Source organism: Geotrypetes seraphini, chromosome 4, assembly GCF_902459505.1.
Source record: "Geotrypetes seraphini chromosome 4, aGeoSer1.1, whole genome shotgun sequence".
Lineage (NCBI taxonomy): Eukaryota > Metazoa > Chordata > Amphibia > Gymnophiona > Dermophiidae > Geotrypetes > Geotrypetes seraphini.
Genome location: NC_047087.1, coordinates 255,601,973 through 255,627,407, shown reverse-complemented (window position 1 = coordinate 255,627,407; position 25,435 = coordinate 255,601,973). Strand labels below are relative to the sequence as shown.

The window sequence follows — 25,435 nt, the reverse complement described above, 5'->3', positions numbered from 1 at the left end:
CTGCTGATCCTGTTTTAGGGGGCGAGGGTCAGTCACCGAATCGGGAGGCAGATTTTTTTTTGGTGTAAATTGAATCAATTCACCCGGGCAGCACTATTCCCAACCTCAGTGCTTACCACAACAGGCGGTTTGAACAGGCAACAAACGGCCCAGAGCTGGAAGCCCTTCGCCTGGTTGCCCAAACACCTGCGCACCACTTCTATCTCACGTAGTACGCTCTAAGCTCCATCCCCCAGCATACCTTCTAACCCCGCCTTACCAGCACTCCGATTGGCCGGCGTTCTCCAATAGGCGGATTAATTTCACACCTGTCAGGAGGGGAAAAAAGAGAAGGGAAGCCGCATGGCTCCGCAATCAACTTGCGTTGCCCGAGTGATTGACTGGTCGATCACGATCGACATATTGGGCACCCCTGTTCTATATCTTGAATGTCCAGCCGCGACAACAGCAGGATCAGCGCCCGGACTCCCCCTTAAGAGAAGGGAGCCGGGCGCGGAGGAAGCCACAGCAGTCGCGTGGCAGAGGGAGAGGATAAGAGCGGGGAGCGAGAGGAGAAGAGCGGCGGTGAGGAGCGGGTAGCGGCGAGAGTTAGCTCTGCCCACTCGCGTCACCAGCCGCGACTACTGCAGGATCAGTGCCCGGACTCCCCCTTAAGAGAAGGGAGCCGGGTGCGGAGGAAGCCACAGCAGCCACGTGGCAGAGGGAGAGGAGAAGAGCGAGGGAGCAAGAGGAGAAGAGTGGCGGTGAGGAGCAGGTAGTGGCGAGTTAGCTCCGCCCACCCGCATCACCAGCCGCGACAACAGCAGGATCAGCGCCCGGACTCCCCCTTAAGAGAAGGGAGCCGGGCGCGGAGGAAGCCACAGCAGCCGTGTGGCAGAGGGAGAGGAGAAGAGCGAGGGAGCGATGGGAGAAGAGCGAGGGAGCGATGGGAGAAGAGCGAGGGAGCGACGGGAGAAGAGCGAGGGAGCGACTGGAGAAGAGCGAGGGAGCGACGGGAGAAGAGCGAGGGAGCGACGGGAGAAGAGCGGGTAGCGGCGAGAGTTAGCTCCGCCCACCCGCGTCACCAGCCGTGACAACAGCAGGATCAGCGCCCGGACTCCCCCTTAAGAGAAGGGAGCCGGGCGCGGAGGAAGCCACAGCAGCCGCGTGGCAGAGGGAGAGGAGAAGAGCGAGGGAGCAAGGAGAAGAGCGGCGGTGAGGAGCGGGTAGCGGCGAGAGTTAGCTCCGCCCACCCGCGTCACCAGCCGCGACAACAGCAGGATCAGCGCCCGGACTCCCCCTTAAGAGAAGGGAGCCGGGCGCGGAGGAAGCCACAGCAGCCGCGTGGCAGAGGGAGAGGAGAAGAGCGAGGGAGCAAGAGGAGAAGAGCGGCAGTGAGGAGCGGGTAGCGGCGAGAGTTAGCTCCGTCCACCCGCGTCACCAGCCACGACAACAGCAGGATCAGCGCCCGGACTCCCCCTTAAGAGGGGGGGTGCCAACGGCGCGCGGCCGTTCGGCGCGCAGCGAAGGCGAGCGGCAAAGGCGCTCACCTTAGCGAGATCGCCTTTGCGAAGGAGCCTTGGTAGGAGCCCAGGCAGCCCAGCAGCGAATCCTAAACTTCTAACTAAAAAAAAACAAAAAAAAAAAACTTTTTTCTTCTGTTCCCATTCTTCTCTTCTCTCTCTATTCTTTCAGCTAGCTGCACGCAGAGCTAACTCACACTCAGCCAACCCTTTCAGATAGCCTCAGCTCTTAACTTCGTATTCTCTCAGATACCCAAATCTTTCATAATCTCACACTAGCTCTCAGTAGGATTTTTCTAACTCTCTTTTCTTTTTCTAATTACTGACAGGCAGATCTAATTCGCAACTTGGAAATGGCAGGGAGGACTAGAAGCGCCAAGGCTACAATCAAATTCAACATTCCAGCCACCATGGGGACCCTGGAGGAGATCACGGACGGCGTACGAAGGGAGGAGGACTCAGGACGGTGGACAGAGGTCTCCGTGCAGACCGAATTCACCCCCCGGCACTACACTACAGTCTCCACGCAGACAGAGGAGGCTGCTCAGCTGGATGGAGCCCTCATGCAGGAACTGTGGAGCCTCAGGGAGGAGGTGGTTCGCCCGAGAGGATGAAGCCTACATCGACGGAGTCGTTCAGGAGTTGTCCCAAATTACAGAGCAGACCCACGACATGTCCATTCTCGAGACACCCAAATCATCAGCTTTGAAGCCAACATTTGGGATACAGGAAATGGCTGGCGGCAATGACACCTGGCAGTTGGTGACCTCCTCCACAGGTAAACATAGAAGATCCCCCCCCCCCTTTTTCAATCTCTTCATCCTCTTCTTTTTCTTCCCAACAGGCCAACCCTACATCAACCCCTCAACTTGTCCTGAAGAATAGATTCCAGATTCTTCAGGAAGAAGCTGCCGACAAGGTACAGGAGCAGGCCCAGCACGAAGAACTCGAAGAACAAGAGCAGGCCCAACATGCAACCCCATCTGCTGACCAACTTCCCCCTCCACAACAGAAGAAGCGCAGAGTTATAGTCATTGGGGACTCCATGCTGAGGGGCACCGAGGGACCAATCTGCAGACCGGATGCTCACTCAAGAGAGGTTTTCTGTCTGCCTGGAGCCAAAATACGGGACGTCACCACCAGCCTGGGTAAACTACTTACACCTCATGACCATTTTCCTATGCTTCTTATCCATATAGGTACGAATGACACTGCCAGGAACACCCCAGAGACCATCACCAGAGACTTCGGAGCCTTGGGTGAGAGGCTGAAGCAGACAAGTGCGCAGGTAGTCTTCTCATCAATCCTCCCAGTTAGAGGCAAGAGAAGAGCCAGAGATGAATGCATCCTGAGAACGAACGAATGGCTACAAGGATGGTGTCGAGATATGAACTTCGGATTCCTGGATCATAGAGAGGCGCTGCAGGGACTACAGGGACCAGATGGACTCCATTTGACCAGCAGAGGTAAGAACGTCTTCGGGACACCAACTAGCCCGCCTGCTTCGCAGGGCTTTAAACTAGGTAAGTTGGGGGAGGGGACCTACTCATATACTGGTGTGGAAAGGAACTATCCTGATGGGACGAGTCGACACTCTGTTTCCGAGGTAAGGACCCAATTTGCAAACAGTTCTCTAGGAGCCACACAGACTCAGTCAGGAATAGCCTTACAGGGACTCAGCAAACACAAAGTGTGGAGGGCCATGTATGTTAATGCACACAGTTTAGGCAATAAAATTCTAGAACTGGAAACTGAAATAAGGGATGCCAACCTGGACGTGGTGGCAATATCCGAGACTTGGTTCACGGACGCAAATGGGTGGGATATGGCTATACCGGGGTACAATCTACTTCGTCAGGACAGAGAGGGCAGGTTAGGTGGAGGGGTAGCACTATACATTAAAGAGGACATCAAAACCACCAGGATCACTGATGTCAAGTATACCGGGGAGTCCCTCTGGGTAAACCTGGCAAGAGGTGGCAAAAAATGCCTGTACCTTGGTGTGGTATACAGACCTCCAAGACAACCGGAAGACATGGATCCAGAATTAATTGAAGACATAGAGAATATAACTCTATGGGGCGACACTGTACTGCTAGGGGACTTCAACATGCCTGATGCAGACTGGAACACATTTTCAGCAACAACCAGCAACAGCAGGAGGCTTTTGACCTCCATAAAAGGAGTACATCTCAGACAGATGGTAACGGAGCCCACTAGGGCCCAGGCGATCCTAGACCTGGTACTCACCAACGGGGAAAGCGTCTCAGAGGTCTCGGTAGGAGATACGCTAGCCTCCAGCGACCATAACATGGTATGGTTCAACCTTGGGAAAGGATCCCCTAAATCAAGTACAAAAACAAAGGTGCTCCAATTCTGGGGCACCGACTTCGCACACATGGGAGATTTCGTTCATCAGACGCTGCAGGACCAAGCAGAGACCGGCAATGTGGAAACTATGTGGTCGTACCTGAAATCATCCATACACGAAGCAACTAATCGCTACATAAAATCAGTAGATAAACGACAAAGAAACAACAAACCCCAATGGTTCACTGAAGAGATCTCGCACCTCATTAAGGAGAAGAAAAAAGCATTTCTTTCCTACAAACGTACGCAGAGAAGAGAAACTAAATAGAATATAAGACCAGATCTGTAGTGGTCAAAACAGCAGTTAGGGAGGCCAAACTTCGAGTGGAAGAAACTCTGGCAAAAAACATTAAAAAAGGGGACAAATCCTTCTTTAGGTATATCAGTGATAGGAAAAGGAACACAGACGGTATAGTACGCCTTAGACAACTGGACGGAAACTACGCGGTGGCGGATTCAGAAAAAGCAGAACTACTAAATGAATATTTCTGCTCAGTCTTCACCTGCGAAACACCGGGACACGGACCACAGTTGATGATAAAACAAGACGTGGATGACCCGTTTCAGAATTTCGAGTTCACACCTGGGGACGTTTACAATGAACTGGCAAGGCTAAAGGTAAACAAGGCCATGGGACCGGACAATTTACACCCAAGAGTGCTCAGAGAATTGAGAGACATTCTGGCGGAACCGTTGGCAGTGCTCTTCAATCTCTCACTAAGTACGGGGAAAGTTCCGTTGGACCGGAAAACGGCCAACGTCGTTCCTCTACATAAGAAGGATTGCAAGGCTGAGGCCGCAAACTATAGACCGGTGAGCCTCACCTCAATAGTGTGTAAACTCATGGAAACACTAATTAAGTATAAATTAGATACGATCCTGAACGAGGGAAATCTCCGGGATCCCAGCCAACATGGATTCACCAAGGGTAGGTCATGCCAGTCAAATCTAATCAGCTTCTTTGACTGGGTAACAAGAAGACTGGACTCAGGAGAGTCCTTGGACGTCGTGTACCTGGACTTCAGCAAAGCGTTTGACAGCGTCCCACACCGCAGGCTGCTGAACAAGATGAAATCGATGGGATTAGGAGAGACTAACTGCATGGGTTAAAGATTGGCTTAGTGGCAGATTTCAGAGGGTGGTGGTTAACGGTACCCTCTCTAAAATGTCAGAGGTGACTAGCGGAGTGCCACAGGGTTCAGTCCTGGGCCCACTTCTCTTCAACATATTCATTGGGGATCTGACTCAAGGGCTTCAAGGCAAGGTAACCTTATTCGCTGATGACGCCAAACTATGCAATATAGTAAACGGCTATAATCTACAGGATGCTATGGAGCAAGACCTGCATACTTTAGAAAGTTGGTCCTTGATATGGCAGCTGGGCTTCAACGCCAAGAAATGTAAAGTCATGCATCTCGGTAACGGAAATCCTTGCAGAACTTACACCCTGAATGGAGAAACTTTAACCAGGACTACGGCAGAACGAGACTTAGGAGTAATCATCAGTGCTGACATGAAAGCAGCCACTCAAGTGGAGAAGGCTTCATCTAAAGCACGGCAGATGATAGGTTGTATCAAGAGAAGCTTCGTCAACAGGAAACCTGAAGTCGTGATGCCATTGTACAGAGCCATGGTGAGACCTCATCTGGAGTACTGTGTGCAATTCTGGAGGCCACATTACCGTAAGGATGTGCTCAGAATTGAATCGGTTCAGCGGATGGCCACCAGGATGGTCTCAGGGCTAAAGGGTCTCCCGTACGAAGAAAGACTGAGCAAATTGCAGCTCTACACTCTCGAAGAGCATAGGGAGAGGGGAGACATGATTGAGACATTTAAGTACATCACGGGACGGGTCGAGGTGGAAGATGATATCTTTCTTCTCAGGGGACCCTCGACCACAAGAGGACATCCGCTCAAACTCAGGGGAGGGAAGTTTCGTGGAGACGCCAGGAAGTACTTCTTCACGGAGAGAGTGATTGAGCATTGGAACAAGCTTCCAGTGCAGGTGGTCGAGGCACGCAGCATCCCAGACTTCAAGAACAAATGGGATACCTATGTGGGATCCCTACGAGGTCATGCCAAGGGATAGGGTCACTAGGACTTGAATGAACGGGTCAGTAGAGTGACAGTATAATTACAATTATACTTTAGGGGGTGGGTAAATAGTGTGGGCAGACTTGATGGGCTATAGCCCTTATCTGCCGTCATCTTTCTATGTTTCGATGTTTCAATAGCCTTTGCATCCTTGCTCGAGCCCTGGCCTCTTTCCAGCAATCCAGCTGGAGAGTCGACAAAGATCTGAAGGAGGGCAATAAAACTCAATCTTGTGACCCTTTTGAATAAGATCTAGAACCCAGCAGTTCAAGAAAATTAGCTCCCACTCCCTTCAGAAAGACAGTCTCCCGTCAATGTGCAAAAGCACAGTAGCTAACCTGGCTTCATTGTGATTTCTTGGAGGTTGTCCTGATGCAAGACCCTGAGGGCATCTAGAGTTGGCATCTAGAGTTGCCAAATCGCTGTTTGGACCTTTGATAAGATCTCTGAGCAGAGGAACTTACATAGTATTGGTGGGAATGTCATGAGGGACAAAAATTGCCTCTGCCTACCCCAACATGTTGGCAAGGTCTACTACTGGGCAGAGATTTAGGGCGGCAATCTGCCACGCTGGCCATAAGGTTGTTGAGGACCTTACCAAATAGCACCTGTCAAAGGTGGCTTTGGAGGCTGAATCGCCCGCCCATTGTCTGATCCAGAGAATGCGGCAGACAAAAACTACATATGCCGACACCTTGCTCATGACTCTAATGATGTCATATAGAATGCCTGCCACATAATCCACCCTCTCCAGCACCAGCTGAAGACAGACGTCCTCCTTCTCATCCGGACTTCACCATAACCTAGTGTGGCAAGCACGTGCTATAGATGAGGCTGCCGCTTTGATCCCCAAAGCTAGCACTTTAAATTGCCTCTTGAGAGCCATGTCTATCTTGTGCATCTTTAATATCACTCTTCCCTCACTAGGGAGGGAGGAAGGTACATTTAGTTACTTGAGCCATAGTGGGATCCACCTTCAACTGACTAAACAGTTGCTTAATTCCAGATGCACAGGGTAAAGTTTGGTTGGACATAGTTTTGGCCACCTTTAGGGAGCCTTCTGGAGTCTCCCACTGTTCAGTGAACAGCAAGGTAATGTCCAGATGCAAGGGGGGAAATAAAGTGGTCTGAGATAATCCCTCTGTTTATCTTGAAACGTTTTTTCTTAGTATTTGGAGTTAATATACTGGACTTGGTTAAAACAAGTTTAATCACAGGAACTGTGCCAAAAGCATGGAAACATTCTACTATAATACCTGCCAAAGATAAAGTAAGCCCTTCAGAAGAGTCCAATTATTGTCCGATAGCAGATATCCCTTTTTTGGCCAAACTCATGGAAAAAATAGTACTTTTCTCTCAAGTCTCCAAATTCATTGAAAAACACAAGCCCTCCACCCCAATCAAACCGGGTTCAGACAGTATAACTCTACAGAGCTTTCATTGATTGGTTTGACTACAAATATTCTTTACCATCTCTACCACCACAAATCTGTTGCCCTTATTTTTTTAGACTTATCAGCTGCATTTGACACAATAGAGCTTGTATGACATAGGAATTAGAGATCAAATTTTGGATTGGTTCACTTCCTACTTTTCTGACAGAATCTCCAGTCATCTTTAAAGAGACTTCTTCCAACTCCGTTTCTTATAAGTTCGGCATCCCACAGGGTTCCATTTATCTCCGTTACTGTAATATTTTCCTGGCTCCGCACCTGACGCTGGGCCAATCAACCGGGTTCACCATATTCACATCTGCTGATGATATTCATTCCATCAAATAGATCTTAACAATCCGGAAGATATATCTCTCATCAATCAAAAGCTTGAAAAAATACATAACTAGCTTGTCACTAATATGTTAGCTCTAAATATTAGTAAGACGAACATTATGATCTTTCCAGTAAGAGAGGGTCATTTCTTACCTGCCCCAATTTCCGTTTCATCAATTCCCATACAAATAGTCCCAACACTAAAACTTCTAGGTCTCGCATTCAATGCAAAACTAACCTATCACAGCCAAATTAGCACGGTAGTTCAAAGTTGTTTCCAAAGACTACGTATGATACATTCACTTTCCAAATTACTCGATTCAGCATTCATCAATAATTTCACGCCTGGATTACTGCAATTCCTTCTATAAAGGAATAACCCAGAAGGAAATAAAACTCACAGATTGTGTAAAATACTGCAATTGAAGTAATATTCAACGTTAAAATTTATGACCATGTCATGCCACTACTCATTAAGGTCCACTGGCTTCCTGTAGAACATAGAATAGAATATAAAATCCTTCTATTAATATTCAAAATCCGTTCCACCAATTCCCCAGACTTCATGAATAGATTTGCTCATTCCATATAATGTACACCCCAAAGGTCCCTCCGCTCCACATTTCAAAATACACTCGTGATTCCATCCTTGAGACACATCGATACAATGTGCTCAAATATTTTCTCGGTTACAGCTCCTACCCTCTGGAACACTACGCCAAACTACTTAAGAGAAGACATCTTTACCTGGCCTCAAGTCCAAATTAAAACCTACTTGTTTAAGGATGCTTTTAATGTATAACCTGCTAAGGATGTGACTTCCCTGAACTTTATTGACTTAACTTACACCTGATCCCTCTCCTCGTGTTCTTCCCATTTGTGCTTTCTATCTTAAATAATGTAGTTCTACCAGTTTCCTCTTGTTCCAGTTTGTCTATGCGACTAGTTAAGACTTTGTATGACAACCTAAAACTTAGTGTTCTGTATTTATGTACTTTTTAACTTTTGGGTGTATACCACCTTGAAATTTGATTTGGCGGTATAACAAATTTTAATAAAACTTGAGTATTGCATTCAATTCTGGTCTCCTTATCTCAAGAAAGAAGAGCAGCCAAGATGATAAAGGGGATGGAACTCCTCTCGTTTGAGGAAAGGCTAAAAAGGATAGGGCTCTTCAGCTTGAAAAAAAAGAAGGCTGAGGGGATATATGACTGAAGTCTACAAAATCCTAAGTGGAGTAGAACGGGTACAAGTGGATCAATTTTTCACTGTCAAAAATTACACCTCAATGAAACTGTAGGGAAATACTTTTAAAACCAATAGGAGGAAATATTTTTTCACTTAGAGAATAGTTAAGCTCTGCAACACGTTGCTAAATGTTGTCATAAAAGTGGATAGTGTAGCTGGTTTCAAGGAAGGTTTGGACAAACTCCTGGAGGAAGGGTCCATAGTCTGTTATTAAGACATGGGGAAAGTTTCTGCTTGCTCTGGATTGGTAGCATGGAATGTTGCTACTCTTTGGGTTTTGGCCAGGTACTAGTGACATGAATTGGCCACTGTGAGAACGGGATTCTGGGCTTGATGGACCATTGGTAAGACTATTCTTATGTTCTATCCTATGTGTCTTTTAGCACCACCCCTCCCTCAACTAACAAGATGGTTTTCCTGATAACTGCAGCCACTAAAGCAGGGGTGCCCAAAGGGTCAAGCGCGTTGCCTTTGCGATCTTTTTCTTCCTGCCTCCCCGAGCCAGGCCAGGCATGTACAAACGCCGGACCCACAAGCCTTCACCTCCAACGTTAATTCTGACGTCGGAGAGTAAGTTCTGGGCCAGAAAATCGCTGACTGGCTGGCCTGGAACTTCCTCTCCGACGTCAGAATTAACGTTGGAGGTGAAGGCTTGTGGGACCGGCACTTGTACTTACCTGGTCTGGCTCGGGGAAGAAGGGAGAAATCAGTATGGTGGCTTGGCAGTGGGGGGAAAGCAGGGAGAGAGAGAAAGAAAGACAGAAATATAGAGGGGGGCAGGGGGAGATAGAAAGAAAGACAGGCAGGCAGGCAGGGGGAGAGAGAAGGAAAAATTATGCTCTTACCTGTTAATTTTCTTTCCTTTAGATGCAGAAGATGAATCCAGAGACCAATGGGATAGCACACATCTACCAGCAGGCAGAAATAGAGAAACTGATTAACGGTATTGCGGTATATAAACTGTTATTATTATTAACAGGTGGTCTTACTGGCTGGCACTCCTCCTGTATCTTCAGTATAACTCCTTGCCCAAGCATCCGTAACCATCAATAGGCATAGCGTGTAAAAAATTTCTTTCCCATAACAAATCTCAAAAGGCAATAATACAGAAAACAGTCATCAACAACAACAAACTTCGAAAGTTGCAAAAGAAAAACCAACAGACAATATCCAGAAAGGGTGGGGCTCTGGATTCATCTTCTGCGTTTAAAGGAAAGAAAATTAACAGGTAAGAACATAATTTTTCTTTCCTTAGAAACAGCAGCAGATGAATCCAGAGACCAATGGGATGTAGCAAAGCAATCCTCAATCTGGGTGGGAAGCCACCTCTGCAACAACCAAAACACTAAACGCATCCACCGCATGCGCCCCCACATCCAACCGGTAATGCTGAGATAAAGCACTCTCAGAAGACCAAGTAGCCGCTAGACAAAACTCCTCCAAGGAAAAAACCTCTGGACCAAGTCCAAGAAGTAGCCATCGCTCTGATGGAATGTCATGAAGTTCTTTCGCCAACCGCTTCCCTGCCATCAAGCAAGCGTAAATATTGTCCTCCTGGACCCATCGAGCGATGGAGGCTTTGGATGCCACCATACGTTTGAGGCGTCCCTTGTAGAATACAAAATGGTGATCTAAACAACTAAAAGTCGTTAGAAACCTAGCTAGCAGAGAACGCTACGCACTTTCAAAAAAATGCATTGAATAAAAGCACGGCTCCCCATTTCTCCACCCAGGAAGAAGGAAGGAAGTGTCTTAAAAGAAAGGATGACACCTGCTTAGAAAGAAATTGTGGTACCGTCCGAACTGACACCCCAGATTTTGTAAATCAAGACATAAGAATCCCCGCCATATAAGGCTTGCAACTCAGAAAACCGCTGAGCTGAAGCTATGGCCACAAGAAACACAGTGCTCAACATCACAGCTTTTTAGAGTCTCAAAAGACAAGGTTGAAATGGAGCCTTCTGTAAACTGCGAAGAAGTACCTTAAGACTGTACTCCGGACAGGGCTTCTTAAGAGATGCACGAATATACCGTACTCCGTTTAGGAACTGAACTACATGAAGCTGAGAAGTAAGTGAAGAGCAATATACCTAGCCCTTGTAACAAGCTAAGAATGGCACTTGAAGCTGAAGGGAATTGAATGCTAAGCCCCTGGCAATACACTTGTGCCAAAAAAGAACTCTGGAAGGGTGCAAATGTTGAGAAGTACCAAGAAAGGAAAAACCTCCAAAAGGAAGCAGAAGCCACAGGTAAAGACATCTGTATCGCCTGGATAAGAGAAGAAACAACCTGCTTCGCATAACCCTTACACGTCAGCCATGACTTTTCAAAAGCTAGGTCGTAATACCAAAGTAGTACGAATATCCATGTTGATCTGACCCTAGGTGAGCAAATCCGGAGATACCAGGAAACTCAACAGTCTGGCTGTCGAAAGACTCATAAGATCTGCATAGCAAGGATGGTGCAGCCAATCCAGAGATTCTACAAATACTGTGCCCTGAAAGCGAGCTTGAGATGGCAAATCCAAGCCATCATCAGCCAGGGGAAAACACTGAAAAAAGAGAAACCAGAGGCAAGAAAGAAGCCATGCTGCTACCCCCTCTGTGCCCGCCGAAGAAGCTAGGAAGCTTAGAATTTCGAGACGAGGCCATGAGATCTAGTTCCAGGAGATCTCACTTCCATAAAAAGAGCTGGAACGCCTGAGCCAAAATTCCCAATATCCAGGATGTAGAAGATTTCACTATTACTAACATTTACACTTTCTAGAGCGTACACAGCGCTGTACACTGAAACATACAATAAATGGGCCATACTCAGATTTCGCAGAGAGAAAGTCTATCCAAACTCTTTTCTTGACTTATAAAATGATCTGCCAACAGAAGAGGAAGATGAGGGTCCACTCATTGAAGTAGAACCACAACTTTACCCGCCAACTGAGTACATCACCTACTGCCCAGGCTGTAGAGAAATACCCCCATCATAATACTGACTGAAAAGACCTTCAGCGTCATTCCGAAAGAATGGTCTGAAGCTCCAGAAAGGTAGTCTGACCATGCTCCAGAGTAAAAGAACGAACAAGTACTGAGTCGCCTCTTAAGACCAGACTCCAGGAGCTGAGGATGGAAGGCACCGAGCCCCCCAACCCCAGCCCGGGATGTTTGGTGACCATGAGATAGTCCAGCAAAGACCGAGGCATGCCTTTGAAAAGAGAAATCTCACTGAGCCACCAAATCATACAGAGCGATGCTTGAGGAGCCTACCAAATAATTGGAGCCCTGAGATACCGGGAACCACTGGAACAAAAGCGACTGCTGTAGCGTTATAATGGGAAAGCAAGCCGAAGTTCAAGTCAAGTTTAATAATTGTTTTGATTAATCGCTTAATCATATTTCAAAGCGATGAACAAATCAAAATTACAATTTCTGGGAAATACAAAACAAAACAATACATATTAACTTACAATATTAGAAAAATTACGATTACAAACTTAAAAACACAAGGAAAGGAGGGAGATGAAATACAAATCATTATAGAACAAAAAAGGAAAAATACAAAATGAATAACAAAAAAACAGTGTAATATAGTACAATAAAATAATCTGAGCTGCAGTAAGTTTCGTTAATTATCAAAAGCATCTTTAAAGAGGAATGTTTTTAAATTACTTTTGAATTTCTCAAGATTCTCAAGATTCTGCTCTTCCCTTAAATAAGTTGGAAGGGCGTTCCATAACTGAAGTGCCGTAACAGAAAAAATAAATTGTCGTCTTGTATTGATGACCTTAAGGGATGGAATAGTTAGTAAATTCTGTTCATTAGATCTCAGGGATCTGATTGGAGAATATGGTATCAATAATTTGTAAATAAACGCTGGGGTTTTATTAAGAAGGGTTTTGAAGGTGAGTATGCATAGCTTGTATGTTATCCGGTGGGAGACTGGGAGCCAGTGTGCGTCTTTTAAGAGGGGTGTTACGTGATCAAATTTCTTAGTTTTGGTTATAAGTTTAATGGAAGCGTTTTGAATGATCTGGAGTCAGCAACATGGATTCTAGAACCTGTACAGAATCCCATACTCTTGGTCATGGTGATCGAAGAAGAATGCCCTAGTCTCTGGGAAGAAACACATTTCTCTCCTATATAAATAAAAACATTTCCCCGATATACCTATAAATAGTAGGTATATCGGAGAAAAGAGCGCTGTGCAAATTCGAAAATTCACATCCAAAGAACTGAGGAAAAGAAACCACTTTTTTCGTGTCAGTCAAATGGCCCGACTGAAAGACGTCCGAATCAAGCAGTCAGTCAAGAAGAAAATAGGTGAATCGCCTGGTAGTGCCAAAACGGTACCACTGCCCACATTTTCTAAAATGTTCGTGAAGCCTTGGGTAGGCGAAATAGCATGTGCCAAAACCGAAAGCGCTGCTCCAAGAGAGGCAAGCAAACCTAGTGCCAATTCGGAGTCCATAGTGAAAATGTAAATATTCTTCCAGTTTTTCTGCAGAAATGTGTAACCCTGAGAAACTAATTCAGCAGAATGGGATCCAGCCTGCTCAATGCCCCTATCTTGGGCACCATGTAGTAAGTGGAACAACATCCCTTAGTTCCTGAAGAACTACAACTACTGCCCTGAGGACCAGTAACACTTAAAAGGGAAACACAAAACACAGAGACTCCAAGAACGAACCGGAAACCTGAGGAGGATGCAAAGTTGCAAGCATCCTAAAAAATGTTCACAGCCCCCTGACCTGACATTATAGCATTTCCCCCCCTCATGAGAAAGCCTGAAGAGTCATGGGAAGAAGTCAAGACCCTCTCAGAATGAAGTGCAGAAGGTCAGGGAACGGCAGGATGAGAACTGTAGGATCTGTAAGAAGAAAGAAATTCTTCTAGGAAAAATCAAGTTTCGCAATGTAAAGAGGAGTATACTGGAACCATGAAAACAGTACCAACTCCACGCAACATGAGCGAAATACATATGTCCTTTAAAGTGAATACGTACTAGACGCAATCAAGATGCTGCATCTACCGCCCCGTGGAAAACAACAGCATCCTAACAGGTATCAGACAAAGCTCACATCGCTAATGAGAGCTTCAGGGATGAGGCTAACAGCCACATAGCGTGCTCCTTCGCGGGTTTGATAGGATAGGTAACTGGCTCCTGGTTAGAAGGAGCTGTACAGCCCTTCCTGTCTGGTCGGGGGATCCGTCTAGCATATGCCATGAGAAAATGGCGACAGGAGAAACCAGCGTGATAAGCATGGAAATCTGAAGTCCAGGCCCCCTCAGAAATAGAGAAAGAGAGTCCTGGCCGCAGGAAGATGCGAAGTGTCATTTTGCCCATAGAGACAGCCTGAACTTGGAAACTGTTTGTACTACCTTTAGGCATATATCCTATGCCACTACTAGACACATGCAGCTCAGCACAGAGGCCCAAATAAGAAGGATAGTTACCAACAGACAAAGGCTCAATCTGCAGAGACCCCAAGAGAAACAATGAGATATCCGTGTGAAATACAGGGCACTATCTTACTGCTGATCTCACCGTGCCGTGATTCGCCGTATGTCGACCCAGTCTGGAGACAAACTGAGACTAGGTGACCTAGCACAGGTCAGAGTCTCTCTGGTAATCCCCTTGAGTGCTAACCCCAGAATACGATTAAACTAGCAGCTTCCTTCAAGTGAATACAGCAGGAACACAGACATAGACATAGAAATCTGCCCAAGCTTGTCCCAAAGCTGGTGAAACACGTACAACTTGTCTGAACTGGAAAGGAGAGAAGCCGCAGCATACCCTGACCAAAGTCAGCTGGAAATAAACTACCGGAATGCTGCAGCTCTCCTGCCATCGCCAGAGACCCAAGCGCGTGCCTGATTGTCGCCGACACGTGGCCGCTGCATCAACACTCCTAGAAACATAGTCGGATTCAAGCCCCACAAAATTTACCCTGCCGTGGCCTGCATAGAAAGAAAATCAGACTCGGGGAATAACTAGAAGAACGGTGCGGTGCTTCCCCCAGCGCCAAGAAAAACATGTCCCATCTCATGCACGCTGCTATAAACCGGCACCAGCACAATCAGCTGCACATGGTTGTGACATACACCGACGAAAGAGAGCCTCAGAATAAACAGGACTACTACTGCTGCACTAAAACCCAATGAGGAGAACAAGTGCGAGCATGAAATCGCACCGCACTGTAACCAACAAGGAAACCAAGCACGTGCACACAAAGGGCGGGAAAGTCCCGGCTCCCTCAATGGATTTCTAGTCATAAAACTTAGCCTCAATAAAATATCCATTCCTTATTTCTCCTCCCAGTACTAAGACTCCCAAACAGAACTTGAAGTTCAAACAACAGTAAAAAACACATACATACTCACAAGCTTGTTGTTAGGGCCGGTTGAAGCCAGTAAGAGCTGGTTGTGCAGCACTAACAGGGCAGAATGTAGCAACTGTGGTCTCCTTTTTTTTTTTTTAACGAAGAAGGGAAAGAAGAAAAAAATTGAGACCCAGTCAGACCCTCTAGCAATGGAGGGAGGGTGAGGCAGGGACCTGGGGGGGGGGGCCCAGGTGTAACCCCCTAAAGCTGGCACCATTCAGCCGGATACCCCTGTCTCACTGAGGAGAAACCTCAACAGGAGAAAATAATTTTCCAGTCACAGCCAGAATTCAGGTATCATCAGTGGCAGTAAAAATTGAAAAAGGGGAAGAACACGATTTCTGGTTGTCAAAAACTGAAGGCAAAACCGATCTGATATCTGGTAGCGACCATCAGGATACAGGAGGAGTGCCAGCCAATAGGACCACCTGTTAATCAGTTTTTCTATCTCCGCCTGCTGGTAGATGTGTGTTATCCCATTGGTCTCTGGATTCATCTGCTGATGTTGCTAAGGAAAGACAGAAATAAAGAGGGGGCAGAGGGAGAGAGAAATAGTCAGGCAGGCGGAGAGAGAAAAACAGAAATAAAGAGGGAGGCAGGGGGAGAGAGAAAGAAAGAAAAAGTTAGGGGGCATAAATAAATAAATATTGGATTTACAGAAGAAGGAAGTGCAATTAGATACTCATGAAATCACCAGACAAAAAGGTAGGAAAAATGATTTTATTTTTCATTTAGTGATCAAAATGTGTCCTTTTTGAGAATTTATATCTGCTGTCTATATTTTGCACTTTTACTAAACTGTGATAGTGTTTTTTAGTGCAGGGAGCCTATGGGCGTTGGGAGCTGCGAGGGGCATTCAGCGCAGCTCCCTGCACTAAAAAACGCTAGCGTGGTTTAGTAAAAGGGGAGGGGGTATATTTGTTGATTTTTGTATAGTTATTACTGAGGTGACATTGCATAAAGTCATCTGCCTTGATCTCTTAGAAAAAACCAGAGATTATAAATGATAATTAACATTTTCTCTGTGTACCGTGTGCTTTGTGTTTTTTAAAATTTTATTGGTAGATAATTTTGACTTGGTCATTTTAAAAGTAGCTCGCAAGCCAAAAAACTGGGCACCCCTGCTTTAGAGCATCCACCTTCCCAAACTTAAACTGATCCAGTTTGTCCTGAGCCACTGGATATAACTGCCTCATAGCCTCTGGTGTGGACTATTGAGCCGAAATGAGCTCCTGCATGCTTCATGGACAGGAAATGTATTGGGAGGCTCTCTTGTGCCAGCCACGAGGGGGTTGGCTGCCGCAGACGACTGTGGGTCAGCTTGCGATATACTGTAAATCAACCTCATTCGAGGATCCCAGGAGAGGAAGAGAGAGGTCTGAGCCTGAGAGAGGATCTTCCCCAGCCTTGGACACCATCCTGTGTTGTTTAGCCTCCTGCTGACCCAGCCTGGAGTCAACCTGAGGCTAGTCAGCAGAGGCCTGAGCAGTCTCCAAACAAATTGTTCCCAGGCTGACTAGGCTTTGAACTCTGCAAATCATAACATGAAAGCTAATGGAAACCTCTTACTTTTCATTAAGTACTACAATTTTCTTAATAATCTCCAGGTTTTTATAAATAGTTTACATATGGCTCTTTTATATTACTTGATCATTAATATTTATGTGAGCAGTTATAAGAACTAGATACAAGATCATTAGAACAATTTTGGGAAGTCTGACAGATTCATATACTTCAAAAAGGTACAGTAGTGGTAAACAGCAAAGTATTTTAAAGCTGAAAAAAAATTCTAGAATTATGAAGCAGTAGACCCAAAACAGTAGAAATTTCTTTAGAGAAAGGGTAGTGAATACATGGAATAGCCTCTCAGTGGCAGAAAAAAATTGAAAAACTATGGGAAGAACACGATTTCTGGTTGTCAAAAACTGAAGGCAAAACTGATCTGATATCGCACCTGGAAGGAAATTGAGTAGATTTAATGAGCCTCCTGACCTATCCCTGTTACATTGTATAAGTACTTACTTAACATTTCTTAAATGACCAATTCAAACTATTTTGCTGAATTTACTAACCTTGAAATTTGGAGAGAAATATCTATTGGCCTTGTCTTTATTTGCCTTGTCTAGATCATTCTTTGTTAATGTGAGAATAAGATATTCCTTATCATTATCTGAGCGCTCTGTACTGTAAATACCATCAAGTTCTGATTCTCCAAGTATACTCCCATTTTCTACTTTTTCTGAGAATTCTTCAGGTCCTGGTATGAAGAATGTGTTTACCCAAAAATGGAACATTTTGTCCTAAAAAATAAAAGCAGAAAAAAAAAATATTTTAAACCTTTGAGATTTACTAACATAAGTTATTTTTGCTAATTTGCAAAATCGGAGTGACATGGTGTCTTAACACTGTGTTCTTCAACCTTTTGACACCTATGGACCGGCAGAAATAAAATAATTATTTTGTGGACCGGCAGTTGAAAAATACTGGGCTAAGTCATGGGCCAGACCCCGCCCATCTCCACCCCAGACCCTACCCCCATAATAGTACTAATTGTAACACCATTTTTTCCATTCATTTTCCAGATATACTCACACACAATATAATCGTATTAACAACACATAATGGATAACTACAAAATTAAACTACACAAAGCACACTATGCTTATCAATATTCATTCCTACCAGAACACAGATAACCCAATGCAAATACGGGACCAAAAACGAAAAGTACTAATATATACAAACAAACCCTAAGATGCAAGACTCTGCATGCAGTATAACCCCAGAGGAAACAAATGCATTTCTTCCTGAATAAACAGCAGATGTAAATCAATTACTAAATTCAAAAATAAAATCATTCCCCCTACCGTTGTTGTCTCCCTCCCTCCTGCCATGCTGTGTCTTCTGGCCTACTCCTGCCTGGCCATTTTATGCCGCACCCCAGTGTTATCTTCGGGCCGGCTCCCTCTACCTAAGTGCTGCAGTGCACAAAGCCGTGGGCAGCGTCCCAAGCCTCATCTGGAAGCCTTCCCTCTGAAGTTGCGATGTCAGATAGAAGACTTCCGGTTCAGGCACAGGACGCGCATAGGAGCCTCTGCCCACGGCTTTATGCACTGCAGCACTGAGGAAGAGGGAGGCCGGCAAGACAACGCTGGATCGATTGCACCGTGGACCGGTGGCTGAACAGCACTGTCTGGGGCTCGATGCACATGCCGGCCCTGTGGACCAGCAGGAAATTTCTGCGGACCGGCAATTGAAGAACACTGCCTTAACAGATAATGCATCTGATAGAATTTTAAAAAATACTTGTGTGATGGTAAGTAAAATAAGATGTGAAGTTTAAATACTCTAATCTGACCATCACTGGAAAAAGATCACCAAAGTCACCATACACAAAAATTTAGGTTTTAATGAATTCAGTTACAGCAAACAATTTGTAATACTATAGTCCAGGAATAAAACAGAGGAAACAAATCCACAAACTCAAATCCACAAAATAAGGAGTGGAATTGTCTTAAGTCTGATGAACACAATCTATTGCATAAACATCCTTTTATTCAAAGACTTTATTCATCCAATAATTCAATGACTTGACATGTACATGTTTCGGCCAAAAAGGTCAGCTTCAGGAGTCTACAAATACACATACATAAATTAATTAAAAACATGAAAATGCATCAGATCACAAATATAAAAACTTGAATATAAATAAACACAAATACATACAATCACAACACTAGCACAAATACCTCTCCGAGACTAAATGGGTCAGATTACCCAATTAACCCTACAATCAAAATCCTTGGCGTCATCTTGGACCAAAGTTTGACTTTTGAAGACCACACTAACGCTCAGGTTAAAATATGTTTTTCACCCTATGGAAACTCTGTACCATTAAACATTATTTTGATTTCTTCTCTTTTCGGTTGCTGGTCCAATCTCTGATCTTAGACTACTGCAATATTATATATTTGGGATCTTTCAAGAAAACCATCAAACGACTGAAAAATCATTCAAAATGCTGTAGTTTGTCTCATTTATGGCCTCAAGAAAACGGACCATGTAAGCCCGTATTACAAAAAAACCTACACTAGCTGCCTGTGGAAGCAAGGTCATCTATAAGTCTGCCTGCCTTTGCTTCAAAACCATAACAGGATCATCCCCAATCTATCTGCCTCATCATTTCAAATTTTCAGGCACAACCTGTATACACAATGTAAGGACTGTGGTCTACAAGAGATTCCTTGACAGAACATTATCATTCCAAGCAAGCAAATGGAACAAATGTTTAACCAACTTTATCTCAAACGTACTTTCTTATCAAACTTTCAGAAAGTCAACTTATCTCTTTGATAAATTTCTCTGACCCCACTCCTGCCTTGATGTACTGTCAGACCACTTCCAGATAAATCTGACCAATCTTAACATACTAATGTATCTTAACATACTAATGTAACTTTGAAAAGCTTTGTTATATCACTGTCTGTATACAGTCTCTTCCTCTGTAAACCGCTTTGAACTGTTTGTGGTATAGCGGTATATAAAAATAAAGTTATTATTATTACCTTATGAATTAAAAAACTAACTCAATGGCACATATAAAACCTAATATTGATACATATGAACAAAACCAACATAATAAATAGATATGTTTCAAATAAGTAAATCAGTACTTTTGAGTGTTCAAATGACATGATAAAAGACACTCGTAGGAACTATAAAAATATAAACATATATAATAAAAAATACTCTATTTTTTGCTCTATAAGACACTCGACCATAAGACGCTCCCACCTATAGAGGAAAACCCAAGAAAAAAAATTCCCACCACCCTGCCTGAACTGATGAAGAGCCATCCGGCGAGGGAGACAAGCAGGAGCAAGGAAAGCTCCAACGGACTTAAAAAAAAAAAAAAAAGGCACCTTGGGGGGGGGGGGGGGTAGGGGCTCTGCCTATGGGGGGGGGGGATATTCACTCCACAAGACGAACCCTTATTTCCACTCCCTTTTTGAGGGTGGAAAAAGTGCGTCTTATAGAGCGAAAAATATGGTAATTTAAATATATAATAATAATTGGAACAAGCTATGTTTACTGTATATGGAATATTAAAAACTCAATCAGGCCTGGGTCTATTCAACTTTTCCAATACATGATGTATAATTCTATCCATTTGTTAGATTGATTAGTTTTTATCTTTTTTTGATCTCTCTTCTGGCACATTATTTTCTTTTAAAGTTTTTTTTTTATGATTGAGTTTTTTGATATTCCATATACAGTAAACATAGCATGTTCCAATTATTATTATATGTTTAAATTATTTTTTATTTTATATGTTTATATTTTTATAGTTCCTATGAGTATCTTATGTCATTTGAACACTCAAAGTACTGATTTACGTATATGAAACATATCTATTTATTATGTTGGTTTTGTTCATATGTATCATCAATATTAGTTTTTTTTACATGCCACTGAGTTTGTTTTTTAATTCATAAGGTGCTAGATTTGTGATTGTATGTATTTGTGTTTATTTATATTCAAATTTTTATATTTATGATCTGACGCATTTTCATGTTTTTAATTCATTTATGTATGTGTATATTTGTAGATTCCTGAAGCAGGCCTTTTTGGCCGAAACATGTACATGCAGAGTCATTATTGGATGAATAAAGTCATTGAACCATTGGATGAATAAAGGACGTTAACGCAATAGATTGTGTTCACCAGTCTTATTAGGGCAATCCCACTCCTTATTTTGTGTAATACAATAGTCCAAAATGCATCCTTTTATGTGATAAAAGTGAAGTTAGTTACCTGTAACAGGTGTTGCATTCTCTTAGAAAAGCAGGTCAAACATTCTCACATATGGATGTTTCTAGCAGCAATATACATGCATAGGTACCTTCCTGTCTAACATGCGAAAGTCGATTGACCTGTCTCTTAAAAAATCATAAAAAATACAACTCCAAGGGGAGGTGGAAGGGTATGTGAGAATATTTGGCCTGCTGTCCTCGAACACCCACTACAAGTAAAAACAGATTATGTCCTTACCTGATAATTTTCTTTCCTTTAGTCACAGCAGATGAATCCAGACAAGTGGGATAACGTCCATCAAACAGCAGGGGGAGATAAGAGAGAAATGAATTGACCTCGGATATATCTTGGATACACCTCCTCCTGGCCAATCAGTATAAGTCTTCTCAAAGCAGTTGAAAAGGCATATAAAAGTAAATCACATAAATCACTCAACCGCATTAAACACATGAGACAAAGGACACCTATGGAACTTCTTCCGTCACATGCACTACTGGAACCATTGATGCCTCAAATTTGAGACTGCAATTTTAGCCTTAAGGCAAGCCCAGACCGCTCCTGAGAGCGACCAACCACGCAACAGGGTGGGGCTCTGGATTCATCTGCTGTGACTAAAGGAAAGAAAATTATCAGATAAGGACATAATTTTACATTCCTTGTCATCAGCAGCAGATTGGATTATTGCAATTCCATTTACCTAAGCTTAACAAAGAAAAGCCTCCACAGACTCCAACTAATCCAGAACACCGCGGCCAAACTTATCTTCTCAAAAAGTAAATTTGACCATGTCACACCGCTCCTATCCAAACTCCACTGGCTTCCCGTTATTTCCAGGGTCTACTTTAAATGTGCCTGCCTAACCTTCAAGATCCTCCACGGTATCCTTCCTCCTTTTATCCCTCTATCCTGGAATTCCTCAAATCCAACCTCCACTAGATCCACTCAAAAATTAAAACTATCCTACCCCTCCTTAAAAGGCATCTCCCTTGTTGGTAAACTTGGCTCTTCCCTCCCTTTCAGAATCACTCAGCTCTGGAACAGTCTCCCTTCCCCTCTCCGCAATTTGAGCCCTCTTCTACCATTCCGTAAGCATCTGAAGACCTGGCTCTTCTCCAGAACGTAACCCCGTCCCGCTCCTGGCACTCTCACACCAACCTCTCTTCTCTCATACTTATATAATTCCACTGGAGTTCCGTTCCTTCCCTAACCATGTAAACCGTGTCGAGCTCCATCTGCGGAGATGATGCGGTATATAAACCCAAGATTTAGATTAGATTAGATTAGATGAATCCAGACAAGTGGGATGTACAAAAGGAGTCCAAATGTAGGGAGGGAAATAAACAAGTGAACTGCAAACCTGCCCTGCAGCACATGTCTAAGGAGATACGACACTCAGAGAGTACGTATCCTATGAACATACAGTAGTAGCCTACGTGAGCAGGAGCAATCCTTGTCTAAGAGCACCATGCTGCGGAAAACCCCAGCTACAGTGGCCTACCATGAATAGTATGAGTGCAAAACAGCCTGCTAATGATATCATCAGGCTTCAAATAACCTCCTGTGGAATGCAACCAACATGTCTGGCAATGGTCTTTGGCTGATGGCAAACCCCATGAGCCTCATCATAAACTAGACCTACTTCCCTCGGAAGGTTCCAGGGAAGCCCGCCCAGACTTGTGATCAATGAAGATTCCCCATTTGACTGAAGCCCTCTCAAGTACCAAGTCCCTAGGACACCAGAGACCACACTGTTGACCCCAATCCAGAATAATGCCAGAGGAGAGGCAAAGCATCCCCTTGTAACCAGACACTACTCTGTACCCGAGTCACGAAGTGACAAGTGCCTGTCCCAGCGTCCCAAGGAGAAACAGTAACAGCTTCAGACACTGAGATATTCAACCGCCAGCTCAGTCCTCCACATGAATGAACCCAGAAGGAGCAGGAAGAATAACCCGGAGCGATATTGAGAGCTATCAACTAGCTCGCAATCAGCCAGAGCTTAACTGCCCTCCGGCTGGGACCAAACAAGGTACACCAGGCCGTAAGTGAAATGGTTCCCCAGCCAAGACCAACCCACTGCTCGTGTGGCAGCAACCATGGTCGGCCGGTTATCGATGGCAAACAGTACTGCCGGAAGCGGCGTCCCTCATCCAAGTAGAAATAAGGACAGCAGCATCGTCGTCAGCTGCAACTACAGCGACCCCTGATCCGCAGTGGGAGGGAAGGCCATGAGCGACCGCCCTTAGGGCCAATTAACCGCCCGCTGCTACCCGACCTGGCTGCAAGCCAGCTGAAGCATGTAGAGTAAAAAAAAAAAAAGAAATACTCCACAGGAGTCTGCCTGCTGCTGTGGCCTGAGCCATAGTAATCGGCCAGTCACTGCGGCCTGAGCCACAGGAGAATTTCCCCAAATAAATCCCATGTCACAGGAGCGTCTTACATCTGATGCCTGAGCCCCAGGAATATGTTTTGACCTAAGGACTGAGCCTCAGGAATCTATCTTGCTCTGAGACCTAAGCCCCAGGAAACTTTTCTTGCCCTGAGACCTAAGCCCCAGGAAACCTTCTTCCCCTGAGGCCGGGGCCCCAGGAATCTTCCTTCCACCAAGACCTGAGCTGCCCCTCCCCCCGGAATCCTCCTTCCACTGAGGCTGAAGCCACTGGAATATCACACAACTGAGGCCTAAGCCACAGGAAAATTGCTGAACTGAGGACCAAGTCCCAGAAGCATTTCTCATCTGAGGCATAAACCTCAGGAAAATTTCCTCACTGAGGCCTGAGCCCCATGAATCTCACTCAAATGCGGTCTAGGCCACAGGAAGGCCCCACCTCCAAGGCCATAGCCATTGAAAGAAATCACCTCTGAGGTCTAAGGTACAGGAACATTATTCATCTGTGGCCTCAGCCACAGGCAAACTTCACCTCAAAAGCCTAAGCAACAGGAAGGTCCCTCGTCTGCAGCCTCAGCCACAGGCAGACTGCACCCCCGAGGCCTAGGCTACCGGAGGAACCCACCTCTATGGCCTAAGCCACAGTTCTTCAACCGCCGGTCCGCAGAAAATTCCTGCCGGTCCGCGCAGGACCGGCGAGATCAACATCTTTAATTTCTTGCCGGTCTGCGCAGGACCAGCAAGATCGAGGAGCTGTAGTTCGCGCAGGGCCGGAGAGATATTGGGGAGCTTCAGACAGCGTGCTTTCTCCCCTCCCAGCGGTTCTCCTTACTTACAAGCGCAGCGATTCAGGAAGGAAGCCTTGGAACTTTTGCTGAGTCGGGCCGCCTCTGATGATGCAACTTCCGCTTTCCTCAGAGGCGGTGCGACCCAACAAAGGACCCGAGGCTGCTATATTGAATCGCCGCGCTGGCAAGTAAGAAGAGTTGCAGGGAGGGGAGAAAGCAAGTAAGAAGAGTTGCAGGGAGGGGAGAAAGCCACTGTTAGAAGCTGGGAAGCTGCTGGGCATGGTGAAAAAAAAGGGACAGCTGCTACTGGACCTGGAGAGGGAGAAGGATAGATCATGCTGGGAGGGGAGGAGGGAAGGAGTCTGGGAAGCTGATGGGCAAGGGGAAAAGGGACAGCTGCTAGTGGACCTGGAGAGGGAGAAGGATAGATCATGCTGGGAGGGGAGGAGGGAAGGAGTCTGGGAAGCTGCTGGTCAAGGGGAAAAAGGGACAGCTGCTACTGGACCTGGAGGGAGGGAGAAGGAGAGATGCTGCTGGGAGGGGAGGAGGGAAAGGGAAGAGAGTTACTGCTGGACAGGGGGAGGAGGGAAGGAAGAAGAAAAAAGGAAGGAAACAGCTGGCAGGGAGATTAGAGGAGGGGAAGGGGAGAGACAGGAATGAGATGGGAAGGGGAGTCAGCAGAGAAATTGAGAGGAACAAAGATGCTAGATCTGGTGTAGGAGAGATAAAAATGGAGAGAGCAATGAAGCTGGAATGAATCATATAAAAAGGAGAGAGGGGGCATAGGCTGGATGGAAAGGGGAGAGGGGCATAGAAAGAAGACAAATAACCATATGGAAGGGGGAGAGGTCAGACAGTAGATGGAAGGGGCAGATGCTGGAAGGAAGAGAGTGAAAAGAAGATGAAAGCAGAAACCAGAGACAACAAAAAGGTAGAAACAAATAATTTTATTTCTATTTTGTGATTAGAATATATCATATTTGAAATATATATCCTGCTAGAGCTGGTGTTAGACATAACTGAGGACTGCAAAGTGCAGGCAGTGGCTTAGGGCTCTTTCTGACCAGGGGGGCAATTGCCCTAGTTGC

The 25,435-nt window shown here is 45.1% G+C and overlaps 1 protein-coding gene across 1 annotated transcript in view; it reads right to left on the bottom strand.

The window, feature by feature from the left end:
* The window catches only part of PTEN (phosphatase and tensin homolog), a 259,068-nt gene that overhangs the window by 13,562 nt on the left and 220,071 nt on the right, over window positions 1-25,435 (bottom strand). The window contains exon 8 of the mRNA XM_033941236.1: window positions 17,429-17,656. Coding sequence (XP_033797127.1) covers window positions 17,429-17,656 — 228 coding nt within the window. The remainder of the gene's footprint in view (window positions 1-17,428; window positions 17,657-25,435) is intronic.